General features: G+C 33.0%; 1 protein-coding gene across 4 annotated transcripts in view; it reads right to left on the minus strand.

Moving 5' to 3' along the window:
• The window catches only part of RTN4 (reticulon 4), a 70,799-nt gene that overhangs the window by 19,303 nt on the left and 28,965 nt on the right, over positions 1 to 22,531 (minus strand). Inside the window, exon 1 of one of the 4 annotated variants that reach the window (XM_077915415.1) lies at positions 15,557 to 15,800. The exons of the other annotated variants lie outside the window; for them this stretch is intronic. Within the exon in view, the coding sequence (XP_077771541.1) occupies positions 15,557 to 15,590 (34 nt within the window). The 5' untranslated portion in view covers positions 15,591 to 15,800. Of the gene's footprint in view, positions 1 to 15,556; positions 15,801 to 22,531 lie in introns of those variants that run through there. 4 annotated transcript variants of the gene reach the window in all.

Raw genomic sequence — 22,531 nt, forward strand, 5'->3', positions numbered from 1 at the left:
ATGTGAATTAATGAGATTTTATTGTTGTATCATCTGTGCCAAATATAAATCTTAAAATATCTCCTTCCTTTTTAGTTTTTGATTTTCTTGAGAGGGGCTTAAATATTTTTATTCATACCAGTCCTTTGAAATGAACTTTACTAAAAAAAAAAAAAAAAAAAAATGCTTTCTTTTTTAAGTATCAAACCTTATTAAAACTTTAGGAAGACAAAAATTCATATTCCTACGATTTTTCAATCTATTTTTAACTATATCATTATGATCACAATATGATAGAAGCTTAAAAAAAAAAAAAAAAAGAAAAAGACTGAGAAGCTACATACCTTTTAAGTCTGAGAGATGTTTCAAAAATCTTTTCCAGGTTGCTGATCTACATTTTCCACACAACCCCCTGTATTGCCTGAGTCAATATTTACCAGGTTTACATTGTGCCAAATACTGTTTATACATTATATAACATTATCTCTTTCAATTATTAAAACCCTAAGAGGCCGGCTTTCACCCAAGAAAGTGAGAACCAGCTCTTATATGATTGGACTCAGATCACTCAATTAGTAAGTGGTAGAACATGGAGTTCAACACAGACTTCCTACTGATCAAACTCATATGCCCCATGTAAGATGCCAAATTGAAAGTTCAGCACATTAATGTCCTTCAAAATGTCACATATACCTGTTGGCAGATAATCACCATATGTGAGATGAATCACAAAGGCCAAGAAAGTCAAGGTAAAACTAACAATAAGATAGGTTAATTAATAAGAGACATAAATTTTAATGTGACTACTTAACCTACAGTTAAATCCAAAAAGGAGGAAAGAACTCTTATTCCAATATACCTGAAGGTACTTTCTCAGAGTTGAAAACTGTAATCAAGTTGTGAAAAAAACATCTTTAAAGAGCCATGTGAATCTAATTAAGTAAAATAAGAAACTGTATCTATGGAAAAGTACATCAAATTATGTAGCTAGTAAGGACAGTGATGTAGATCTATATTACCAAAGAAACATGTCCATATTGATAAAAACAAAATGTCACAGAAAGATTCATATAATAAAATTTTAAAAACAGGATAACCATGAAGTCTGAAAGGATATCTAGTAAATACAGTTCGTACACCTCTGGGTAGTAGGGTTAATAGATAAGTTAAATTGCTTCTTTATTTCTTTCTATGCCATTTGAAATCATCTCTCTCCCTTCCTCATGGCAAACATGAATTACTATTATACTTAACAAAAAAATTCACCCCTTTCCATTCCTGTTCAATACCACTAAAGAACCTTCTCACACAAGTGAGGCTAGGTTTTCCTATGGGGAGGAGAATATAATGTACACTAGCTTAATAAATATTTAGATCCAGGTGATGGTTAAAATTTTAACAGTAGATAACTAAGTTGGTAACTGTGGTGCTTTGGGTTGAATCAACTCAATTTCCCCAAAGTTGATGATACTGGAATAGCCATATATTATGTCCAGTAGTATTCAGTGATTACAGCCTAAAATAACTACATAAGGGTACAGTAAGCTCTAACCTACTACTTTCTTTCTCCTATCGTATGATTCCTAGAATACAGTCTTTTCAATAAATGGAAGAGCTCTGAAAATCTCACGTGTAAGCCAAAGTCTATTACATAAACATATGCAAATAGCCATACAAGAATACTTAAAAGCAGATATGTTTGAAAGCTTTGTTAAAACAAGCCCTAGAAATGCCCTACTGGAGCCAGAGACTCTTAAAGCACTGAGGAGGAATAAAGGGAAGAGTCAAGAGAGATAAGACAACTAAGTAAAGAAGTCATACATAAGACAAAATTAATATATCCTAGAACAGGAAGGTCTGAGAAGCAGTCTACATTCTTACCAAAGTCACTATGCAAAATATAGAAGGATTTCAGTATTTTTCTGTAAAGAAATCTAAAAGACTGCTAATGAAGCTGTAAGGATGCAAAAATATTAAATTATAAAAATATTAGCATTGGGCAGCCCTGGTGGCTCAGCGGTTTAGCACCTGCCTTTGGCCCAGGGTGTGATCCTGGAGACCTGGGATTGAGTCCCACGTCAGGCTTCCTGCATGGAGCCTGCTTCTCCCTCTGCCTGTGTCTCTACCTCTTTCTCTGTCTCTCTCATGAATAAATAAATAAAATCTTAAAAAAATACATAAGCATTGTCCAATATTTCTATTCCTTCAGATTCTTTAAATTGGTTTTAATGAAAAAATTTAGCAAGATTTCAAAATTGTTTATTCTCAATTAGAGGGAAGTAGTCATAGAGTTTTAATAAAATCCTGAGAAATATATTCATATGCTGTTGCTTCTAATATTCATCAAGAGATTTATATCAGTTAATTAATTTAGATTTTCGGGATCCCTGGGTGGCGCAGCGGTTTAGCACCTGCCTTTGGCCCAGGGCGCCATCCTGGAGACTCGGGATCGAATCCCACGTCAGGCTCTCGGTGCATGGAGTCTGCTTCTCCCTCTGCCTATGTCTCTGCCTCTCTCTCTCTCTCTCTCTGTGTGACTATCATAAATAAATAAAAATTTAAAAAAATTAGATTTTCAATCCAACTGTCAAAATCAGGCAGACATCACAAGAAAACTACAAACCAATATTCCTTATTAATACAGAAACAATAACCCTCAACGAAATACTAGCAAACTAGATTCAGCAACACATAAAAAGCATTATACACCATGGCCAAGTGGTATTTATCTCAGAAACACAAAGCTCATTCAACATATGAAAACCAATCAATATTAATAGAATTAAGGTCAAAAACTGCATGATCATCACAATAGTCACAGAAAAAGCATCTGACAAAATTCAGTACCCTTTCATTAAAACTCTCAACAAACTAGGAATATAAAGAATGTGTTTGGGCTACAAAGGGTATTAAAAAAAAAAAAAAAAAAAAAAAGATAAAATCATACTTAATGGTCAAAGACTGAAAGCCTTCCCCCAAAACCAGGAACAAGACAAAGATACCCAATCTTTCCACTAATCAACACTGTCCTGGAGGTATGAAGTAAAGTAATTAGTCAAGAAAAAGAAATAAAAGACATCCTGACTATCAAGGAAGAAATTTAACCATCTCTACTTACAGATAACATGTTATCGTATATGTAAAATCCTAAGGAAAACAGCTACTGGAATAAAAGCCCGCAGGACATAAGATTAAATTAATATACAAAAATCAATTGTATTTCTTTTATTTTTAAAGATTTTATTTATTTATTTATTTATTTATTTATTTATTTATTTATTTATTTATTTATTTGAGAGAGCGACAGAGCAAGCATGAACAAGGTGGTGGGAGGATGGGCAGAGGGAGAGGGAGAAGCAGACTCCCCTCTGAGCAGGGAGCTGATGCAGGGCTTGATCCCAGGACCCTGGGATCATGACCTGAGCCGAAGGCAGATGCTTAACCACCTGAGCCACCCAGGCGCCCCTCAATTGTATTTCTTTAAACAGCAATGAACAATCTGAAAATGAATTAAGAAAATAATTCCATTTATAATAACATCAAAAAGAATATTTAAAAACAAAGTGAAAAAAATCCCCAAGACTTAGAAATTGAAAACTACAAAATACTGTTGAAAGAAATTAAAGAAGACTTAAATGGAAAAGACATATGTTTATGGATTAAAGGCATTATTATTAAGATGGTAATACTCCTTAAACTAATCTACATAGAGTACAATCTCTGTCAAAATCCTAACTGTCTTTAACAGAAATTGACAAGCCAACTGTAGACTTTGTATGGAAAAGGCAAGGTATCCAGAACAGTCAAAACAATCTTGAGAAAGAATCACAAACATGGAGAACTCACACTTCCTTTTTTCAAAACTTCCTACAAAACTATAGTAATCAAGTCAGTGTGGTAGTTGCACAAGGATGGATGACAGATCAACGGAATAAAATTAACAGCACAGAAATAATCCCTTCATGCACAGTCAGTTGATTTTGACAAGGATGTCAAGACAATTCAATAGGAGGAAATTTTTCAACAAATGGTGCTAGGACAACTAGATATTCAATTGCAAAAAAAAAAAAAAAAAGAAAAAGTTGGACTCCTATCTAACACCATATGTCAAAACTATGGATCAAGATGGATCACAGACCTGTAAAGCTGAAACTATAAAATTCTTTGAAGAAAAAAACAGGCACATATCTTCATGACTGTTAGGTCAGGCTGTAGTTTCTTAGGTGGGACACCAAAAGCACATGCAGTAATGGAAAAAAATTAGACCTCATTAAAATGAAAAACTCTAGGATCCCTGGGTGGCTCAGTGGTTTAGCGCCTGCCTTCCGCCCAGGACGTGATCCTGGAGTCCCACATCGGGCTCCCTGCATGGAGCCTGCTTCTTCCTCAGCCTGTGTCTCTGCCTCTCTCTCTCTCTCTCTCTCTCATGAATAAATAAATATAATCTTTGAAATAAAATAAATAAATAAAATGAAAAATTTTGTGCGTCAAAAAACACTATCAAAAGAGTACAAACACAACCCTCAGAATGGGAGAAAATATTCACAAATCAAACATCTGATAAGGGACTTCTATTCATAGTATATATATATAAAAAAAACTCTAACAACAATAAAAAGACAAGGCAATTAAAAATGGGCAAAGGATTTGAACAGACATTTCTCCAAAGAATATATACAAATGGCCAATAAGCAATGAAAAGATGCTCAACATTATTAGTTATTAGAGAAACGTAAATCAAAACCATAATCAGATACCACTTCAGACCCACTAGAATGGCTAATATTAAAAAGATGGACAACAGCAAGTGTTGACAAGAAGTAACAAAGATTGGGACCCTCTTACACTGCTGATAGAAATGTAAAATTCAGCCACTGTGAAAAACAAATTTGGCAATTTCTCAAAAAGTTAACACAGATTTACCACACAATCTAGCAATCCTACTCTTAGGAATTTCTAGTCAGAAGACTAGAAAACCTGCGTCCACAAAAAATTTCTATTCATAGCAGCATTATTCCTAACAACCAAAAAAGAGCAAACAACCCAAAAGTTCAAAAATTGGTGAATGGATAAACAAAATATGGCATATCCATACAATAAAATATTATAGGTCCATAAAAAGGAATGAAGCACTGATACATGCTACAACATGGACAAACCTTGAAAACATCATGCTAAGTGAACAAAACCAGGCAAAGTCACATATTGTATGGTTCTCTTTTTATGTGATGTCTAAGAATAGGTGACTCTATAGAAACAGAAAGTAGATTAGTGGTTGTCAGGGGCTGGGAGAAACAGAGATGAGGAGTGACTGCTAATATGTATGGAGTTTTGGGGGGTATGGGTAAAAATGTCCTGGAATTAGATAATGATGATGGTTGCATAATTTTATGAATATATTGAAAAATCAAGGAATTGTACACCTAAAAAAATTTAAAACTAAAAAAAAAAATCGTTTTAACATCTGTTTCTCTAGTAGGTTGTAAACTGCACAAGACAGCACATTGCCTTAATATCTATCATATCCCCAGAGCTCAGCACAAAACCTAAACCAACTAAACTTTCAATAAGTATTACTGATTAGAATGAATGCATACTTTATGCCAGTTTGAGGCATGTACTAATTCTAATTCAAAACTTTTTTCTGTGCTTTAGATTGCAGTTTTATGTAAACTATTTTCAGATATCTACACTTACTCAATAACAAATAGCAATGCTTTCAGATAACTTATAAAACAGCAAATATTACTTTACAAGCTCATCTCTTCTTACTACACCCTGAAGGACTGATGAATGCCTTTCATCTTTATACTCCCATTACCTGCTTCATTAATATCTTCTGCAACGTCTGAATAGTGGCCAGATTATTCTTAGCAACAGAAACATTTAAATTTAAAACTATACTATTTTCAAATTAAAATAAAGGACATCTTTAAATATAAAATAGAAAGTGACTATAATGCTGATTTGGGGTTCTTCTGTGATTATTAGCTATTTATGAATAAAGAGTTAAATGGCCTCTTTATTCTTGAGATACCAAAATTAAGACAAAGGGCTTGTACAAGAAAAGCCTAACGTTTCATGGTTCCTCAAGTCTCCTTCTATACTGAAGAGTAAAGCATTAATCATGCAGGGTAACCTACCAGAGCCTTTAACTTTAGTCTTTTATGAAATATTCATGAAATATCCTTTTAAAGATCTGAGATTAATTGAACAATGCCTGTCCTCTCATAACTGTGGGAAATGCTTATGGACTACTATATTAAAATGATGCTGACCAATTTAAATAAATTCTGGTTGTTTAGAAAAAAGTGACTTACTGCAGTGCTTGCCCATTTTTATTTTCAAATTAATAATCTTAAAATTTTTTACTTTGTGTTTTGTACAGTGCTCAGAGCAGTAGCATCCTTTTCAAAGTAAAATTTTAATTTAAAAACTCTGTACACTGCAATCTTTTCTTCAAAATAAAAACTTTTGGCCCAATACAGAGTAAAAAGAGTTGCCTACACTTGGTAATCATAAAATGTCATCTGTCATAACTAAAAATAGTGCTACCATGCATGCCTTACATACAAAAGTCATCCAATTACATTTTGCCTCAAATCAAATTCTTACTAAGCTCTTCCTTGAATAGCCTGAAGTCAGGTTTCAATTTTAAAATCTTTTGTCTAGGGGGAAAAACGTTGAACTAGCTGGTCCTAAAAACACTGGTAGGACAGAGAATGCTGGCAGGACTAACTACTTCCTAAGCAAAAGCAAATATTAAGTTTTCTTTCATAAAGTCAGGCAGTTAAATGGGAAATAAATAAATATATATTAGAATGATAACAGAATGTCATTTTACAACCATAATCTTTAAATAATTATGTATCTATTAGAAAATCACAATCCTTAAATCAGATTCTTCCCAATTGCTAGGAAAAGTGACTAGAACTCAAGAGTTGATCATTTAACCCTACATAGTAAGCTTTTACCTCCACCCAGTAAGCACTCACCAAGCTAATGAATGATAGGTGGAAGGTCCAAAAAAGATCGTGCAGAGTGGGAACTTAACTCTTTCAGCAAAGACAGTAAGAAGGGCATGAGTCCTATTTCTTCCTTTGATTTACTATCAGTTATGACCCAGACTAGATCACTTAACCTAGTTTCCCCCTAGTATAAAATTAGAAAATAGATACCCAGTTAGGTAGTGAGGCTGAAAAGAGATTTCACACATGGAAATATTTGGTGAACTAAACACAATAAATAAAGGCAATATCCTGAGACGAAGTCAAGTAGGGCAATCAATATTAAATGCAATGCCTCTCAAAGCCAAGATTTTTTAAAATGTGAATTCAACTTTCTCTGAAAGCACAACTAATTTGGTTTCAGTGAGCAAGGTTCAGGTTCATGGATACCTACTATTGCTACAAAGTAGCTCAACCAAACAGTTGGCAAAAATACCAGCATTTCCCTTGGCCATCTCCTCCTCCTGTAACTAGAGTTTCTGAAAAACCACACACAATTTTGGGTCCTTGTCTCTTATCACTAAATCTTTCCTGCTTTATTTCCAACAACATTACAGCACACTGGCCAATTTCTACCACCACACATCTGAAGGAAAAACATTTCAGGCAAAATCAGCATGAATTCTATACTTGTCTTTTCTATAATAATTCAGTAGTCCCCTATTCTGAGCAAGAAACTGTCCTGAGTCTTTTGCATACTGAGCTTGGAAATATTATTAAATAAATTATGTAGGGCTATAGCCTGAAATTCAAGTCTAACCACAAAAGTCTCACTTTCTCCATACCACATTTTTATTTAAAGGAGTATGTCAATATTCATACAGGCCTCATTTATAAGTTAAATTCACCAATTTACTTAATTAAGTTCATGTAGCTTTCAATATTTCCTTTAATCTCACATTCTATTTATAGCTTTATTAGAAGGCAAAAAATACAGTAGAAAAAAATTCTAACTTCCCACTTCCAATTTCTCTAAACCATGATAATTTTCCCTCCTCCGGAAAATTTATATAGCTAATTCCATTTTCTCTAAGGTAAAGCTAAACAAAATCTTTAAGTGTGCAAAACATACATATTTCTTTTTTTTTCAAAACATACATATTTCTAATCAATGATTCTCCCTACCTGTGCAAACTTGAATAACATTTAATGTAAAGGATGTCAAAATAAAGATACTTCCTATAAAAAGCCTATTCTGTTAAATTTTGGTAAGCATGCAATTAATTATTTATTTTAAATTACTAGAACTGATCAAAATGTACACAAATATAAACATGAAATTACAACAGACATTGGTTCAATGCATAATTTACTATGGTTTAAATTTTATTTCTTGTTGACATCCAAGCATTACAACATGACAAGAAATAGGAACCAAACTTTAGAAATAGAAAATCACTGCTCAAAATCCTATTTTCTACTAATAAAAACTAAATGGAAAACACACTGTTCCCTACTCTAGAAACTTGAGAAGCTTAATAGACTGGAATGGGAAAAGGGGTTCAAAGCAAATTATTAGTACAAAGAAAGAGAATTAACTTCAATAGTAGGTAAGCTAATTCTATTTATATAGACGGTCCCTAACTTAGATGGTTCGACTTTAGGATGATGCGAAAGCGGTACATATTTAATGGACATCATACTTTGAATTTTGATCTTTTCCTGGGGTAGCAGTACACGGTACACTACTCTCACGATGCTGCATGACAGCAAGCTGCAGCTCCCAGTCAGCCACACGATCATGAGAGTAAACAACTTATACAACCATTCTGTTTTTCACTTTCAGTATAATATTCAATAAATTACATGTGGGGGCACCTGGGTGGCTCAGTGGTTGAGCATCTGCCTTTGGCTCAGGTCATGATCCTGCAGTCCTGGGATAGTGTTCCTGCACGGGGCTCTTGCAAGGAGCCTACTTCTCCCTCTGCCTGTGTCTCTGCCTCTCTCTGTCTCTCATGAATAAATCAATAAAATCTTTAAAAAAATTAATTACATGAGATATTCAACACTTTATTATACGAGGATTTCTGTCAGACTATTTTGCCCAACTGTAAGCTAATATAAATATTCTAAGCACATTTAAAATAAGCTAGGCTGTTATGATGGTTAGGTTTTTTAAATGTATTTTCAACTTATAATATTTTCCATTTATGATGCATTTATAAGGATGTAACCCCATCATAAGCTGAATAAGATCTGTACTTCTATAACCATTTGTACCTACTATATTTACACTGAATATAAATTAAATGCTCACTAGAATAAACAGCTGATAGTATAGACAATTAAATGAGGTAATATTCATATTGGAATACTGAAATAGACCAAAACAACGTATTTTAAATTATTTTAGGTTATTTCAGTGGAAAAATATACAAATGGGTGCATACAACAAAAAACAGCTATAATTCCTCTTATTCTTATGAAAATCATAATTTTATCAAGTCTGTAGTCTGAGAGGAGAAATTCCTAAATCTATCTCAATGCCCAACTCTTAACAGTGGACTTCCAGGGGTATCAGTAATATTTGATAATTTTTAATCTTTAAGTTGTTTTGAGCTCCTTAAGTAAATGCTATATAGGATAAATATACGATAGTGGTGATACAGTATTTGAGGAGACAACAGTATTTTAGTGTCAATGAATACCTTACATAAATGCTTAAGTGGTGACTGGACTGAAATGTGAAAGCTCTAAAGATTTAAAAAACGTATGTCTATACATTTTTACACACACACACACACACACATACACATACACACAAGTTACAAAAGTCAGCACAGCTTCATCTGTGATAAAGCAGAGAAACAGAAAATTTGGTCTCAGAATACTGCTCCAAAGATGCAAAGAGAAGTGCTGGTTAAATTTAGTAACATTAAGGAGCCTAAATTCTAGCAAGAGATGAGATCAATCAAATAAAATAGGGAACTTAGGGGATACCTGAGACCAAAATAAGAATTCTATTCACTTCTTAAGTATTCTTCCTACATTTAAGCCTGTCATCCAATCCCTAAGGACAAAATTATTCTCTGGCTCAGAGTCCCCACGAGTATTTTGACAATACTCAACAACTAACCACACCTACCTTCTTTCACTGCTAGTGTGAAAGATTACTGCCTATTTTATTGCAGAGTGAAGACCACAAAAATACATACCATGTTCAATAAAATGACACAGATTATAAATGACAAAAAAATCAAAACATGGGTCAATTTAGTTAGGTTTTATATTTTTCAATCTTCAGTTGTTGAAGTACAAGTAGAAACTGTAAAATAAAAACAAAAGCCCATGTCATTAGCTGTGTGGTCCTAAATAATTTAATCTCTTTCATTTTCTTGGTTTCCTTACCCATAAAATGAGAAAGTCAGAATAAACAACTAGTAAGACACTTTGCCTGCATTTTTCAAGATGTATGTCTAGGGTTCAAGGCCAAGAATAAACCTCGCTGAACATCAGAGCTCTCAGCCTCTCCCTTCACCTAGGTATACAGAACCAACAAGGAGACCCAACGATGAAGCCACCACTATTTTGACCTTCCTGGAATTCACTGGCTAGATATACATGTATAACCAGATACTTATCTATACAGACATCTATAAAAGATCTATAGATATCTTGACTCTTTTTCTAGCCTCTAAATTCCAGGAAGGCCGAAATAGTGGTGACTTCATCACTGTATCTCCTCGATGACTCTGTAGGGCTTGCAGAAAGCGAAGTAACGCCACCTGAGAGGATTAGTAAAGATCTCAAGGAAGACTGGGCCTCTGATAAGTACAACTTGGGGAAAATGAAATGGGAAGAGGGGGCATTTCAGACAGAAAAAAACACAAGGAAATGCAAAGAACTAGCATATTTAGGAACAAATCCTTCAATGGAGCTGGAGACAGGAGTAATGAGACATGGGATTATAAAGATTGGGACTAAGCCATGGAATGCCTGTTCAAAGTCCAGGATAGACAGTATGAACTTAATTCGTAAGTAAAGAAAAACCCCTTAAGTGCTATGATTACAGCCACACTTTAGGAAGATTAACTTGGCTGCAACACATAGGATTTAGTGGAAAAACCAGTTAAGAGTTCTGGTAAGGAATCGGGAATACCCAGACTTGGATAAATAAATAAAACAAAGGAGATATTTCCACCATTGCTCTCACTACATATCCATACAAGACTTTAAACTGTATATAAAAGAAAACATTTGCAAATTTACTTTTTTAATATAAACCTGGTTTTCATCAAGTGATTTAACTACTTAAAACTGGTAAGATAACAATTTTAGAGTTAATACCATCAAAAATGCATACATAATACTTAATCTTGGCCAAAGTTTCAGAAGACACTTCCATACATTTGTATGATATTGTGTACCACCTTTAAAAAAAAATAATTTATACCATCTTCTGGAAGGCAATTTTGTACCATGAACCAAAAACCTAAATACTATAAAACCCAACAATTTGGAAATAATTATGGATAAAAACAAAGATTTATATTCACTATAGTCATTTTAGCATCGTTTATACTTGCAAAAACATTAGGAATAACAAATATTTAGATGGGATTAACTGTACACACTTAGAATACTAATCATTAAAACAATGTAGAATATTTAAAAATAAAAGGCTATTTCCCCATTTAGTGAAAGATTATAGAACAAAAGGTACCATATGACCCCCCCAACATATACACACACACACCACTAAAATTAATATAACCAAACAAAACCACTCCATGTAAAGCAATAGTTTTAGTCTTCAAGAAGCCTCAACTTCCTACAACAAATGTATATACATTTATGTATGTATGTATGTATGTATATATAGTGTTGTGCAGCTAAACCAAGATCTAGAAGAAATATCCACTGAATGCCTAAACATCACGTTTCAACTAAGTCTAGAACTGAAAGTAAAGGCCTTCCTCCAAACAGGGCTCAAAATTGAATAATGCCAAAGTTCTTTCTCGAGGTATTTTTGGGCTTTCCCAAGAAGTAAATGAGGCATTTCACGCAGCAAGACCCCTGCTCCTCTCTACCTGAATGTCAGTATGCATGTATAACTATATCCATATTCAGTAACCTTAAGCCTCCAAAGAAATTGCTGGTGGCTTATCAAAAGTAAAGACCAAGGGGCCTACAAGAATCTTTGCAAAAAAGTATGCTCCAGAAATGGGCCAAAGGCAGTTTGTCTTAAGATATAATCAAACTGAATTTTAATGCCAGAAACATTTCTGTCGCCATCCTACAGAAACTCCTCTCAAAGGTCATGTACAGCACGTTAACTGCCAAATTCAGAAAGCACTGTAATAATAGACGGTGTTGCACAGGTTCCTAAAATTCCACGGGGTCCACAACCATTTCTCAATCTTAATATTAAACAGCTCCTCTGTACTATTTAACCATTCAATTCCCAATTCTTTATTTCTCTGAGCTTCACAGAAGTTCTATATAGTCACTTCAAATTTGAAGCTTCTTAAACCGAACTTGGCATCATTTCTATTTCTACTGATACAAAAAAAGCACTAGCACTGCCAGTGTTCCACTCCGACTGAAATTTCATGTTGTCCTTTGAGGCCCTCCTCACTCTAGTCCCACAGATTTATGCCAAATGTCAAGTACTACTTACTTGAGTTTCTCAAATCTGTCACTTCCCTTTCATTCTTATTTCAGGCCAACTTTAGGCATTATTTGCTTTAAGTATGGGCACAAATACTAACTTCTGCCTCTAAGTTCTTCTCAAATTTATCTTATAAAGCACCCCAAACCAGTCTCTCAAACCTATCATTTTATCATTCCTGACTTTAAAACTTCCAAAAGCTCTTTATTTCCTTCCTGGTAAAATCCAAAAGTCAATGTCCTCTGCAATCTGGTCCAGGGAATCTTCTCATAAAACTAAGAGAAGCTTAAAATTGGAAGCCTAAAAATCACACAAATGAGGAAACTGAATGAAGACCAAAAAAGGTAAGTTTCTTACTCTGGCCAATATTAAGTCACCAGACTGGAATCTTGAAAACCTACATCAGTATTTCCTAAATTTGCCTGATAATAACATGAATGACACCAAGATTTTTAATACACAGATTGCCAGGCCCTTCTGCTATAAATTCCGATTTGGTAGGTCTGAGTCCGCTCACGGGAATCTGCATATTTAAGAAGCCCTAGGTGATTCTCCTCTTCAGGGAAGTTAGAGAAAACCTGACCTAGATCTTACAAATCTTCTAATCTTCTATATTCTCTGACCATATCAATCTGATCTTTTAACTGCTACCTTATACTCTGGTTCTATCCAAAAAGCTCTACTCACTGTAGAGCTTGTTTATAGGTTATAAACTATAACCTTGTTATATACTTATATCTTGTTTAGAGGTTATATCAAACCTCCAAACCTTCCTATTCTAAGCTCTTCAAATGCTTTCTATATAACCCCAATACTCCAGTAATATGTGGATTTCACTTGTTCTCATTACGCTAAGAATGGAAAATCAAGGATAAAAAACATCTAAAAGAATATAAATTATTCCTGGTCTTAGCCTGAAAGATAAAATGTCTTAAACACTAGTTAATCAGCAAAAAAACAAAACCTCAAACTTTTTAAAACACTGAAATCAGAATAGTTCTCACTTATGTTACACTATTATACTCCACCATCATTAGATGATGGATTGTGTTTCAACCATGGCATTTAAGGCAGGGAGGAAAAGTAGGAAAAAAAAATAGGGGCCTAAGTATTTTTTTTTTATAAACCCAGAGCCTAGATTTGATTCTTTCCTCTACCATCACACACTTCTCATAAAACGAAAAAAAAAACAACAACAAAAAACTCATTTCCTCATAAAATGGGGAAAAACTCACTCCATGGTAGCTTTGCCTTCTCAGTGATTTCCATTTAAGTCATAATCTGTAATCTACAACATTAAAATTAGCTGCTGACAAATACTAAAATATAACTTCACCAATGAATCAGAAAAATAGGTACCAAGCAAAAAAAACCAAAGACAAGCACTAAAATATTAGGCCACTCCATTTAACATACAATGTGAAACTCCCCAGAGATATCCAAGAGTAAATGTGATTTTATACTTAGTGCCTAAAAATAATCAAAATAAATCTCTGGCATAATATGGGCTATACTGGATCTTAATTTCTTCTGTCTCAAAATATCCCTACATTAGTTCAGCAAGTAAATAATTTAAAATGTTATTAAATAATCTAAGATTTAAATTATTAATACAGAACCTTAGTATCTGCAGAGTAGACCCTGATGTAACTTTTTTACCTATTTTTTAAAGCTTGTTTTATTTGTATTATTATCACTACTATCAATTTTAATTATCAAAAACTAGTGCATCAATTCACCTTTCATTTTGTAATACTCATGGTCAGAAGGATGAAAAAATAAAAATCCTTCTTTTCATCAAATTCACATATAAAGAAACCATAAGGGTAAAAATCCAAAGCTGTATTATTTTCTATTCTTTATATTATAACTATAAAAATCTTTGTCTCAATGGGAACTCAATCTCAAACTCACCTTTTACCCACATTTCTTTATTGAACCAATTTTTTAAATTATTATAATTAGCTTCACATAATTAGCTTGTTTTTAGAAACATTATCACAAATTCTGCTAACAACTCTACTATAGAAGGAAATAACATTTTTTAAAAACTATAAAACTTGAATGTGCCCAGAAAAAAAAACTTGTAATATCTACTTGGACTACTTAAAATAGCTCTAATAATTTTTAAGACAATTTATTACAAGTGGTCCAAATAGAAGCCTACCAACTTCTCTTAAAAAAAAAAAAAAAAAAAAACAGCACATTTAACCATCTACATAAAATATTCATTACAGTAAACATTTTAGCACTTATGGGCTTAAATTCTTACACAATGACCCACTGAGACTTGAAAGGATCTGCTGGGCTATCAAGGGGGAGGAAAGGGGATCAAGATCACTGATTGGTTATTACAAGGACAAAGGTTAGAGACTTAAATATAGACATGCATTTAAAACGACCATGTATACATTAATGATTTCAAGATATACAAAAATATAAACTACTTAAAGGGTGACTGGTAATGACTTTAAAGGTTCAATCAGATTTCCAAGAAGAAATAAGCTTAACTGCAAACGCAGTATTCTGCTACCTACAAATCTTGGATAGAATTTCAACTATACCAAATCAGCTTTAAAAAAAAAAAAAAACTTAGTCACAGAAAATATGCCATTATGTAATACAAAGATAGCTATGCGGATTTATTGCGCCAAAGTGACCAACAGATAAAATAAGTTAAAACCATACCGTTTACAACATACAAGATTAAAGAACAGTACCTAATCAAGGATAGGACTGCGAAGCCTAAACCCAATGCCAGTGAAACAGAGAGCGTGACATTTTCTCGTACACAACCAAATATAAAAACATATGAAATAGCTGTTTTAATCTTTACTTTCAAAGCTTTCTCAGGCTTCATTTTCAGTCCAAGATATATCTAAAATTGCAAAGCTTATTCATAGAAATAGATTATTGGTCACATAAAAAAACTGAATAGAAGATTAAAAAGCAGATATACCCTTATCCTTCCAATTTTTCTTCTGACAGTCCATCTCTTGTCACGATCTGCCCTCCAGATGCAATTATCAATTATGCATACCAACAGAAAAGCTGTAACTGCACAAATCTACCCTGTGAGACATGAAATATCCGTTTCCTCAACCGAAGTCTGCAGTCCCTGCTGCACAACTGCAGCAGGACTGAAGTCACCTGACGTCTTCTGGGTGTGGAAGAGTCTGACGCAGTGCAATCTGTAACTAGGCTACTAATACTCAGGCACTACCGCCTTCCTCCTATGTGTTTATTGTTCTAGTCCTTTGCTTGTTGCTCATACCAAAGAGAGCCACTTTTGCAGGGGGATGGGGTAGGCAACCAAAGAAAGGAAAGAAAAGAGGACTGTTCTTTTGTCAGAGTTAACCACTGAATATATTTGAAATGCACTTACAGCTATATGTAATTTTTTTTTCTTTTCATAGATGAGTGAATTAAGCTGCTGATTTTCAGTTTCATTGAAAACTCTAAAATCAACAGTTACCTAATAAGATAAAAATGGACTGATCCAAAGAAGGATAATAGCTTAAATTTCAAGCCTGGGAAATGCTGAATCTCTTACTTTCTCCTGAGTTCATTAAGGCTTAAAGCATTCAATATTTTGCAGCCTTATGAGTTGTGAGTATGAGAATCACGAAGTCAAATTATTATATTAATATTTACTGAATATATGCTACTTCAAAAGAAAAAAAGGCTTTATTCAATCTCAGCAATCTCATCTTTCTAAGGTAATGCTATTTCTTCTTCTGTTACAATTATGGAAATCCAGAGACTTAAAATTAAAATATACATTTATTCCTAATCACCACCTGCTACAACTGAATCTTTCAAAAAATACCTATTAAACATTACTGCAGGAACTATTAATAGACTCTTAGCTGAAAGAGAAATATTCATGAGCTAATTATATCATTTGCCTTGGGAAAATGATTTAAGACCAAAGCAAAACTTTACTGATAAATACAAAAACATATCTATGTACAGAACTTCCAAAATTTTTGTTCAACTTCCTAAAACTGGCATTCATTCCAGTGCAGAATATTGGGTCTTTACTAATGTACCATAACGGGTTCAACTGATGCATTTAACCAAGGCAATATGTAATGACGAATCAATTAAAATATTCTGAGGTGTGTAATATGATGTATTATAAATGGCCCATGTACAAAAGTACATACTTCTTAAGATGATATAGCTACATTGAAATTGGTACAATATTTTCTGGAACTTGCAAAAAAACTGCAAAATCCTTAGAATCAGAAGTGGCCTGGTCAATGACTCAGTTCTTTACCTATCTGCCTTTTAACTCCATACATAAATAAAGTAAAGCAATTTTTATTTTTATTATTTTTAAAAGATTTCATTTATTTATTCATGAGAGACACAGAGAGAGAGAGGCAGAGACATAGGCAGAGGGAGAAGCAGGCTCCCTCTGGCGAGCCCGATGTAGGACTCAATACCAGGACCCGGGGATCATGCCCTGGGCTGAAGGCAGGCGCTAAACCGCTGAGCACCTCGGGGTCCCAAGTGAAGCAATTTTTAAAGAAAGTCTACTATTCTACTAAGCTCAAAAGTTAATATCTAACTTAAAATTTTATTCATTGGACCCACGTATAATGTGGTACTTGAGAACCCTGTTGCCAAGTCACACCATGGATGAAAAAATCTGGCTTCTCCAAACAACAGTTTAAAACCTCAAACTATCCAGTTAAGTATAAAATATTTCCAAAATACTATCTGTAACAAAAAATCCCTCGAAACTAAAGACATGTAAATACTTTAGCATTAGAATAAAGCACTCCAAAACACTGCTTTCAAGTCAGAGATTACTATAAAAAAAAGGACAGGGGGGAAAAAGACTTCTAGAGACAAAGGTATTTACAATTTATACTATTCACATCTGCTGGTACTTGATTTTGATTCATAACATTTAAAACTAGTCTCAGAGAGCAAGAATGCACAATAATAATAACCATTCATCTAAACATTAAATACACTTAAAAGCTCCCCTGGCAGATTAAAAAGTAAAAATAGGAGCCCTATTTTACATCCTAATACCTAACTCTTTAATTTTTAGGGTTTTTGCAATTATTAAGTTTGCAGGAAAAACTAACTCATAAATCAGTTGACATTTTGCTCGTTTCTTTCTAAAAAGTTTTAAAAGGGTTATTTTAAGTTTGGCTAGCTGAGCAAAAAAAAAAAGTACTTATTTTTAAACTTGATACAAATCTGTTAAAAACAAAGCCATATGAGCCATGCTTTTAATGAGAATCAAATGAATTAGCTAAGCAAAAGGGCTTAAGACAGCCCCTGACAGAAAAGTAAGCCCTATATAGGTCCTAGCTATTTAACACTATTATTATGCTGTGAGTAACAATCAAACTAGTAGGAGATAAGGTACATAAAACACATTTAAGAAAGCCCACATATTAAGCCATTCAATTCTATGGAATAACCCAATATCTCTCTAAATGCATGCAAATGTGCATGTGCATGCATGTGCACACACAGACAAATGATTGTGCTTTGGTACACAGTAGCACTACACAGTTCCATTATACTCCAGGCTCAGGAAAATTTATATATGGATAGTTTATAGGTCCTACTCCACATTAAATCCCAACATAACAGACAAATAAAGGACATATACATCTGTTAAAAACTTACCTTCATTTATTTTGTTTTCCTTCAAATATTTATTTATTTTTTTAAATGCTTTCAAGGAAAATTTTCAAATGGAAATATTTCAACTTGTAAAACAGCACTTTGATTATTTGGGACAGGAACCTATTTTCCATTAAAAGTAAAGACTTCCTAAGGAGGGGACCACAGAAGATTCCTTTATTTACAATGCAAGTAAATAAAAGTACAGTTTAATTTTAAATTCTACTGTATAAAGGAGGTGGAGGGGTGGGAAGACAATCCCCTTTTTAAACACACAAAATTACCTTAAACAGAACTTTTGAAATAAATTTTCCAAAGTTCATGTTTGGCAATGTCCCACTCCTCAATATCCACATCCCCAGTGCACAAATCATGACAAAAAAAAAAGAAAGAAAAAGAAAACCTCCCCAAGCATAACCCTAACTCCTTTCCAAAGGGTTAATGCTCTAAAATACTCTAGATTTCTCTTTTCCTCATATCTCAAATCAAAACTCATTTCTCAGCTTATTTAACCTTAGTAGGAAAAGCATACAATTAAGTCAATTCCTACTGAAGAATAAAAAAATTTATGAGGTTATAGAGAAAGGAAGAGTGTAAGTGCGTGCATGTGTGTGTGTGTGTGTGTGTGTGTGTGTGTGTGTCTAAGTGACAGGATTTCAGACTGAATACTGTATTTTGGAACAAGCAGCAATACGTAAGTCCACTCCAGCCAGCCTCCCCAAGATATTTAATATTCCTCCTTTCCCATTTCTTTTCTTCCTTAACTTCTGAACCCCAGAAAAATTCAAGTTTTTATTTTCCTTATAATGTTTAGAAATCAAGGCAAATAAATGAATAAGAGGCCATACAGATTTAAAGTGTTACTCTCTAATTTGGGGATTGCTAGTATGCAACTCTTGATAGTTAAAAATTTCTACTTTCTGGAAACAGAAAACACGATTCTTTTTTTTTTTTTTAATGAAGAAACAATTATAGTTACACAGGAGTTTCAAACTTATTTCAAAATTTAATTATTCTGGGCTATACAAATATATAAAATTAAACATATGTCTCATTACTGAAGTCTTAACAAAGCTGTTCAATACCATATGCTGTAATATAATGCCCTCTATGGACTAAATTATAGCACTTCAACATTAACTATTAAATTGAATCTGAAAACATGGAAAAAGACTTGTCTAGAAAATGAATGAAAATGCAAGTTCAAATGGCAGAAAAATGAGTATTTTAAAATCTATAAATAATTTCATATTAAGTCACTAAAAACAAATACTAAAATCCATAAAGAAATTGAAAGTGATGCTACTCAATAATAACTAAATAAGTGCTGCCTTCATGTATTGTAATCTAAAATAAATATACAAATTCCAAAAGATCCAAAGCATTTTTAAATTCAGAATCAAAAAATTAAATAGTCCCTAGGCTCTGAACAGATCTTTTAAAACCTGTAAATCTTTACCCAAATACACAAGTTTGGGAGAATCTCTAAGGTCATTATATAATGTTTAAAATAAAATGATTCAAGCATTTGACTCAGTACAATGTGTCAAAATCTTTTTATAAAGTCATTTTTAAAGTTATTTGTTAATGTAAAGCAAATATCTACAATTCACTAAGTTTCTCTAGTCTTCTGAATTTATTCCATATAGTCAATTATAGAGCATGCCACAGACCTATTTTCTACATACAACACTAGATGGCACCAACACCCATACAGTAGATTGTCTAATTCTGGGCATGCAATTCCACAAAAACTGTGTTCATTTTTTTGGCTTTTTCTGCCTGATACTAGGAAACTAGAGATCAGAAAATGATGGCAATAGGAAAACAACTCCACCACCAAGAAAGCATGTGGGATAAAGTTATTTCTGACCAGAAATAAAAATCAATTTTAAATAGCTAAGAATAAAGTATAAAAATAAAATACTACGTTTATACATATCTTCCTATGTGAAAACTGAAAATGTCCACTAAAATGTAAATTAAAATTGTTCTGAAAACTGTAACATAAGAGGAGGTTGCATCCTTGTATAAAGAATTCTCACAGAAACAGATGAACATCTAAATTTAAAAATGGGCAAAGGGTATGAACAGGCAATTCACAAAAGAAATAAAAATAGTCAAGATACATGGAACATGCATGTTAACTTTCACTAATAAGCAAAGATCAAAACTGCAAGATACCACTTCAACCTATCAAACTTTTTTGTTTGTTTTTAAGTGCCAAATACAAAATGTCTGGGAAAATACCAAAGAAATAAGTCAGAACAGGAGTCTGAGGGAGAATAAGGTGACTAGTTGAGACAGAAGACTTACTGTAATTGTGCTCTTTGAATTTTGTATAATGTGCAAGTATTACCTAAGCAAAAAATAGTATCAATTGTTGGTGATAGAGAAATGGGTGTTTTCTTACTCTTTTAGAGGGGGAAAAATTAGCACAACTTTTCTGATAGCCAATTTTTGTCAAAATTCTTAAAAATGTTCACTCATTTACCTAGGGTTTATTTCTAGTAATTTATGGAAAAGAATAACTCAGATATGTAAAACATATTTAAATGTAAGGAGGTTAATAACAGCATTATTTATAAATTAAGAAGTCAGAAACCATTTAGGAATTCAACAATAGCAAGCTAGCTATACACAATACCAAGGAACACTAGACATTAAAAAAATCATGCAGAATGATGACATGGAAATGACAGCATTATATAAGATACTGCTAATATTTTTAAAGCTATAAACAATGTATAGACTATGATCCAAATGTGGCAAAACACTTGTTTTCTTTTCACTTCATTATAAAGTATCCATATGCATAGAAAACAGGCCAGAAGAGTATATTCCAACAATTATTATGTCTGGGCAATATGATTACAAAATTTTTCATCTCAATAATTTTCTCTACTTCTCAAATTTGTACAATGAACATGTACTATTGCAGATTGTTTCATGCACTGTTGGTCTGGCTTTACTGACAGCAGGTCCTTCAGACAAATTCTGCCTAGTGAAAGTACTGAAGCTCAAATAGATTAAAACACCTGCCCAAGGTCATACAGCTAATCACTGATAAAGCCAGTGTTACGTCAGGTCTATAAGATGCCCTAAAAGCAGTTCTTTCAACCTTATATTTTATGGACATATTTCATAATTATTTTCAATCTGTATTGAGCCCATAGTAAGCACTAAATAAATCCCCATTATTTTGACATTTGTTCAAGTTATGTTTAAGTAAATAAAATCGATTCTTTTATTCTTTGTCTCTAATTTAACTATATTATAAATTTAAATTTAAACTAAGAGTTTCCAGTTAAAGATTATTTCTATTCAATTTGTTAAATTAAGCATTTTAATTTTTCAAGGTACTTAAATTTCTCACTTTTATCAGATTAACTACTCAGCATCATAATCATAGTCCAACTAAGAATTATCAAAGTGTCCTAAATATGCTCACTAAAAATGTATTTTAACCAAAATACCAAACCTTAATATTTATAATGCTTTACTGAGAAATGTCAAAGGCTATATAGTAAATTCTTAATGTAACAAAAATGTTTTAAGTCATTAGCACTATTTAAAGAAAGCTCTTATTCATGAACACATTTAACAAGCATATATAAATTGGCAAAGAATAATTTTTAATTTTTTACCTAGATAAATGGGCCCTTTTAAAGTGAGTCCTTTATTAAAATGGCAACACTATTTTATTCTTAGATATCACTTAGTTTAAGTACAGTGAGTAAACAAGTTGTTGGTGGTTTCCACTTCATTCACCAGTAGTTCCAAAAAGTCAGCAAAACACAACCTATACTCATTTATAAACAGAAAATATTCTGTGCATTATTAGCAAACCAAGCAACCAACAAACATATATTAAGCAATCACTATCAATAAGTCAAGATCTCAGTGGTTTGGATGAGACATTAGCACCTTTCTTTACCAACAGCCTACCAACAACATACATAGCAGTTGTTCACAAAATAGTTATTTATTCAGTGTCCACATGAAAGCAAAATGTTACCTTCATTTTAATATCCCCACATATGGAAAACTACTTTAGAAATATTAAAGGATTAACAGAACGAGTAAATGTATTAGCAGTGTTAGCAGCCAGGGTTCTCACTATAGCTGGAGCATACAAATATGAAAAGAAAGAATCTCTGGGAATGGATTGGAATTGGAAGGATCTATGTGAACTCATGATTTCAAATACAAGAATGTGTATGTGCTTATGTTTATTTGTATGTATGTATACAAGCATTTCCCAGTCTGTCCACTGAAA

Source organism: Canis aureus, chromosome 11 (genome assembly GCF_053574225.1).
Source record: "Canis aureus isolate CA01 chromosome 11, VMU_Caureus_v.1.0, whole genome shotgun sequence".
NCBI classification, from domain to species: Eukaryota; Metazoa; Chordata; class Mammalia; order Carnivora; family Canidae; genus Canis; species Canis aureus.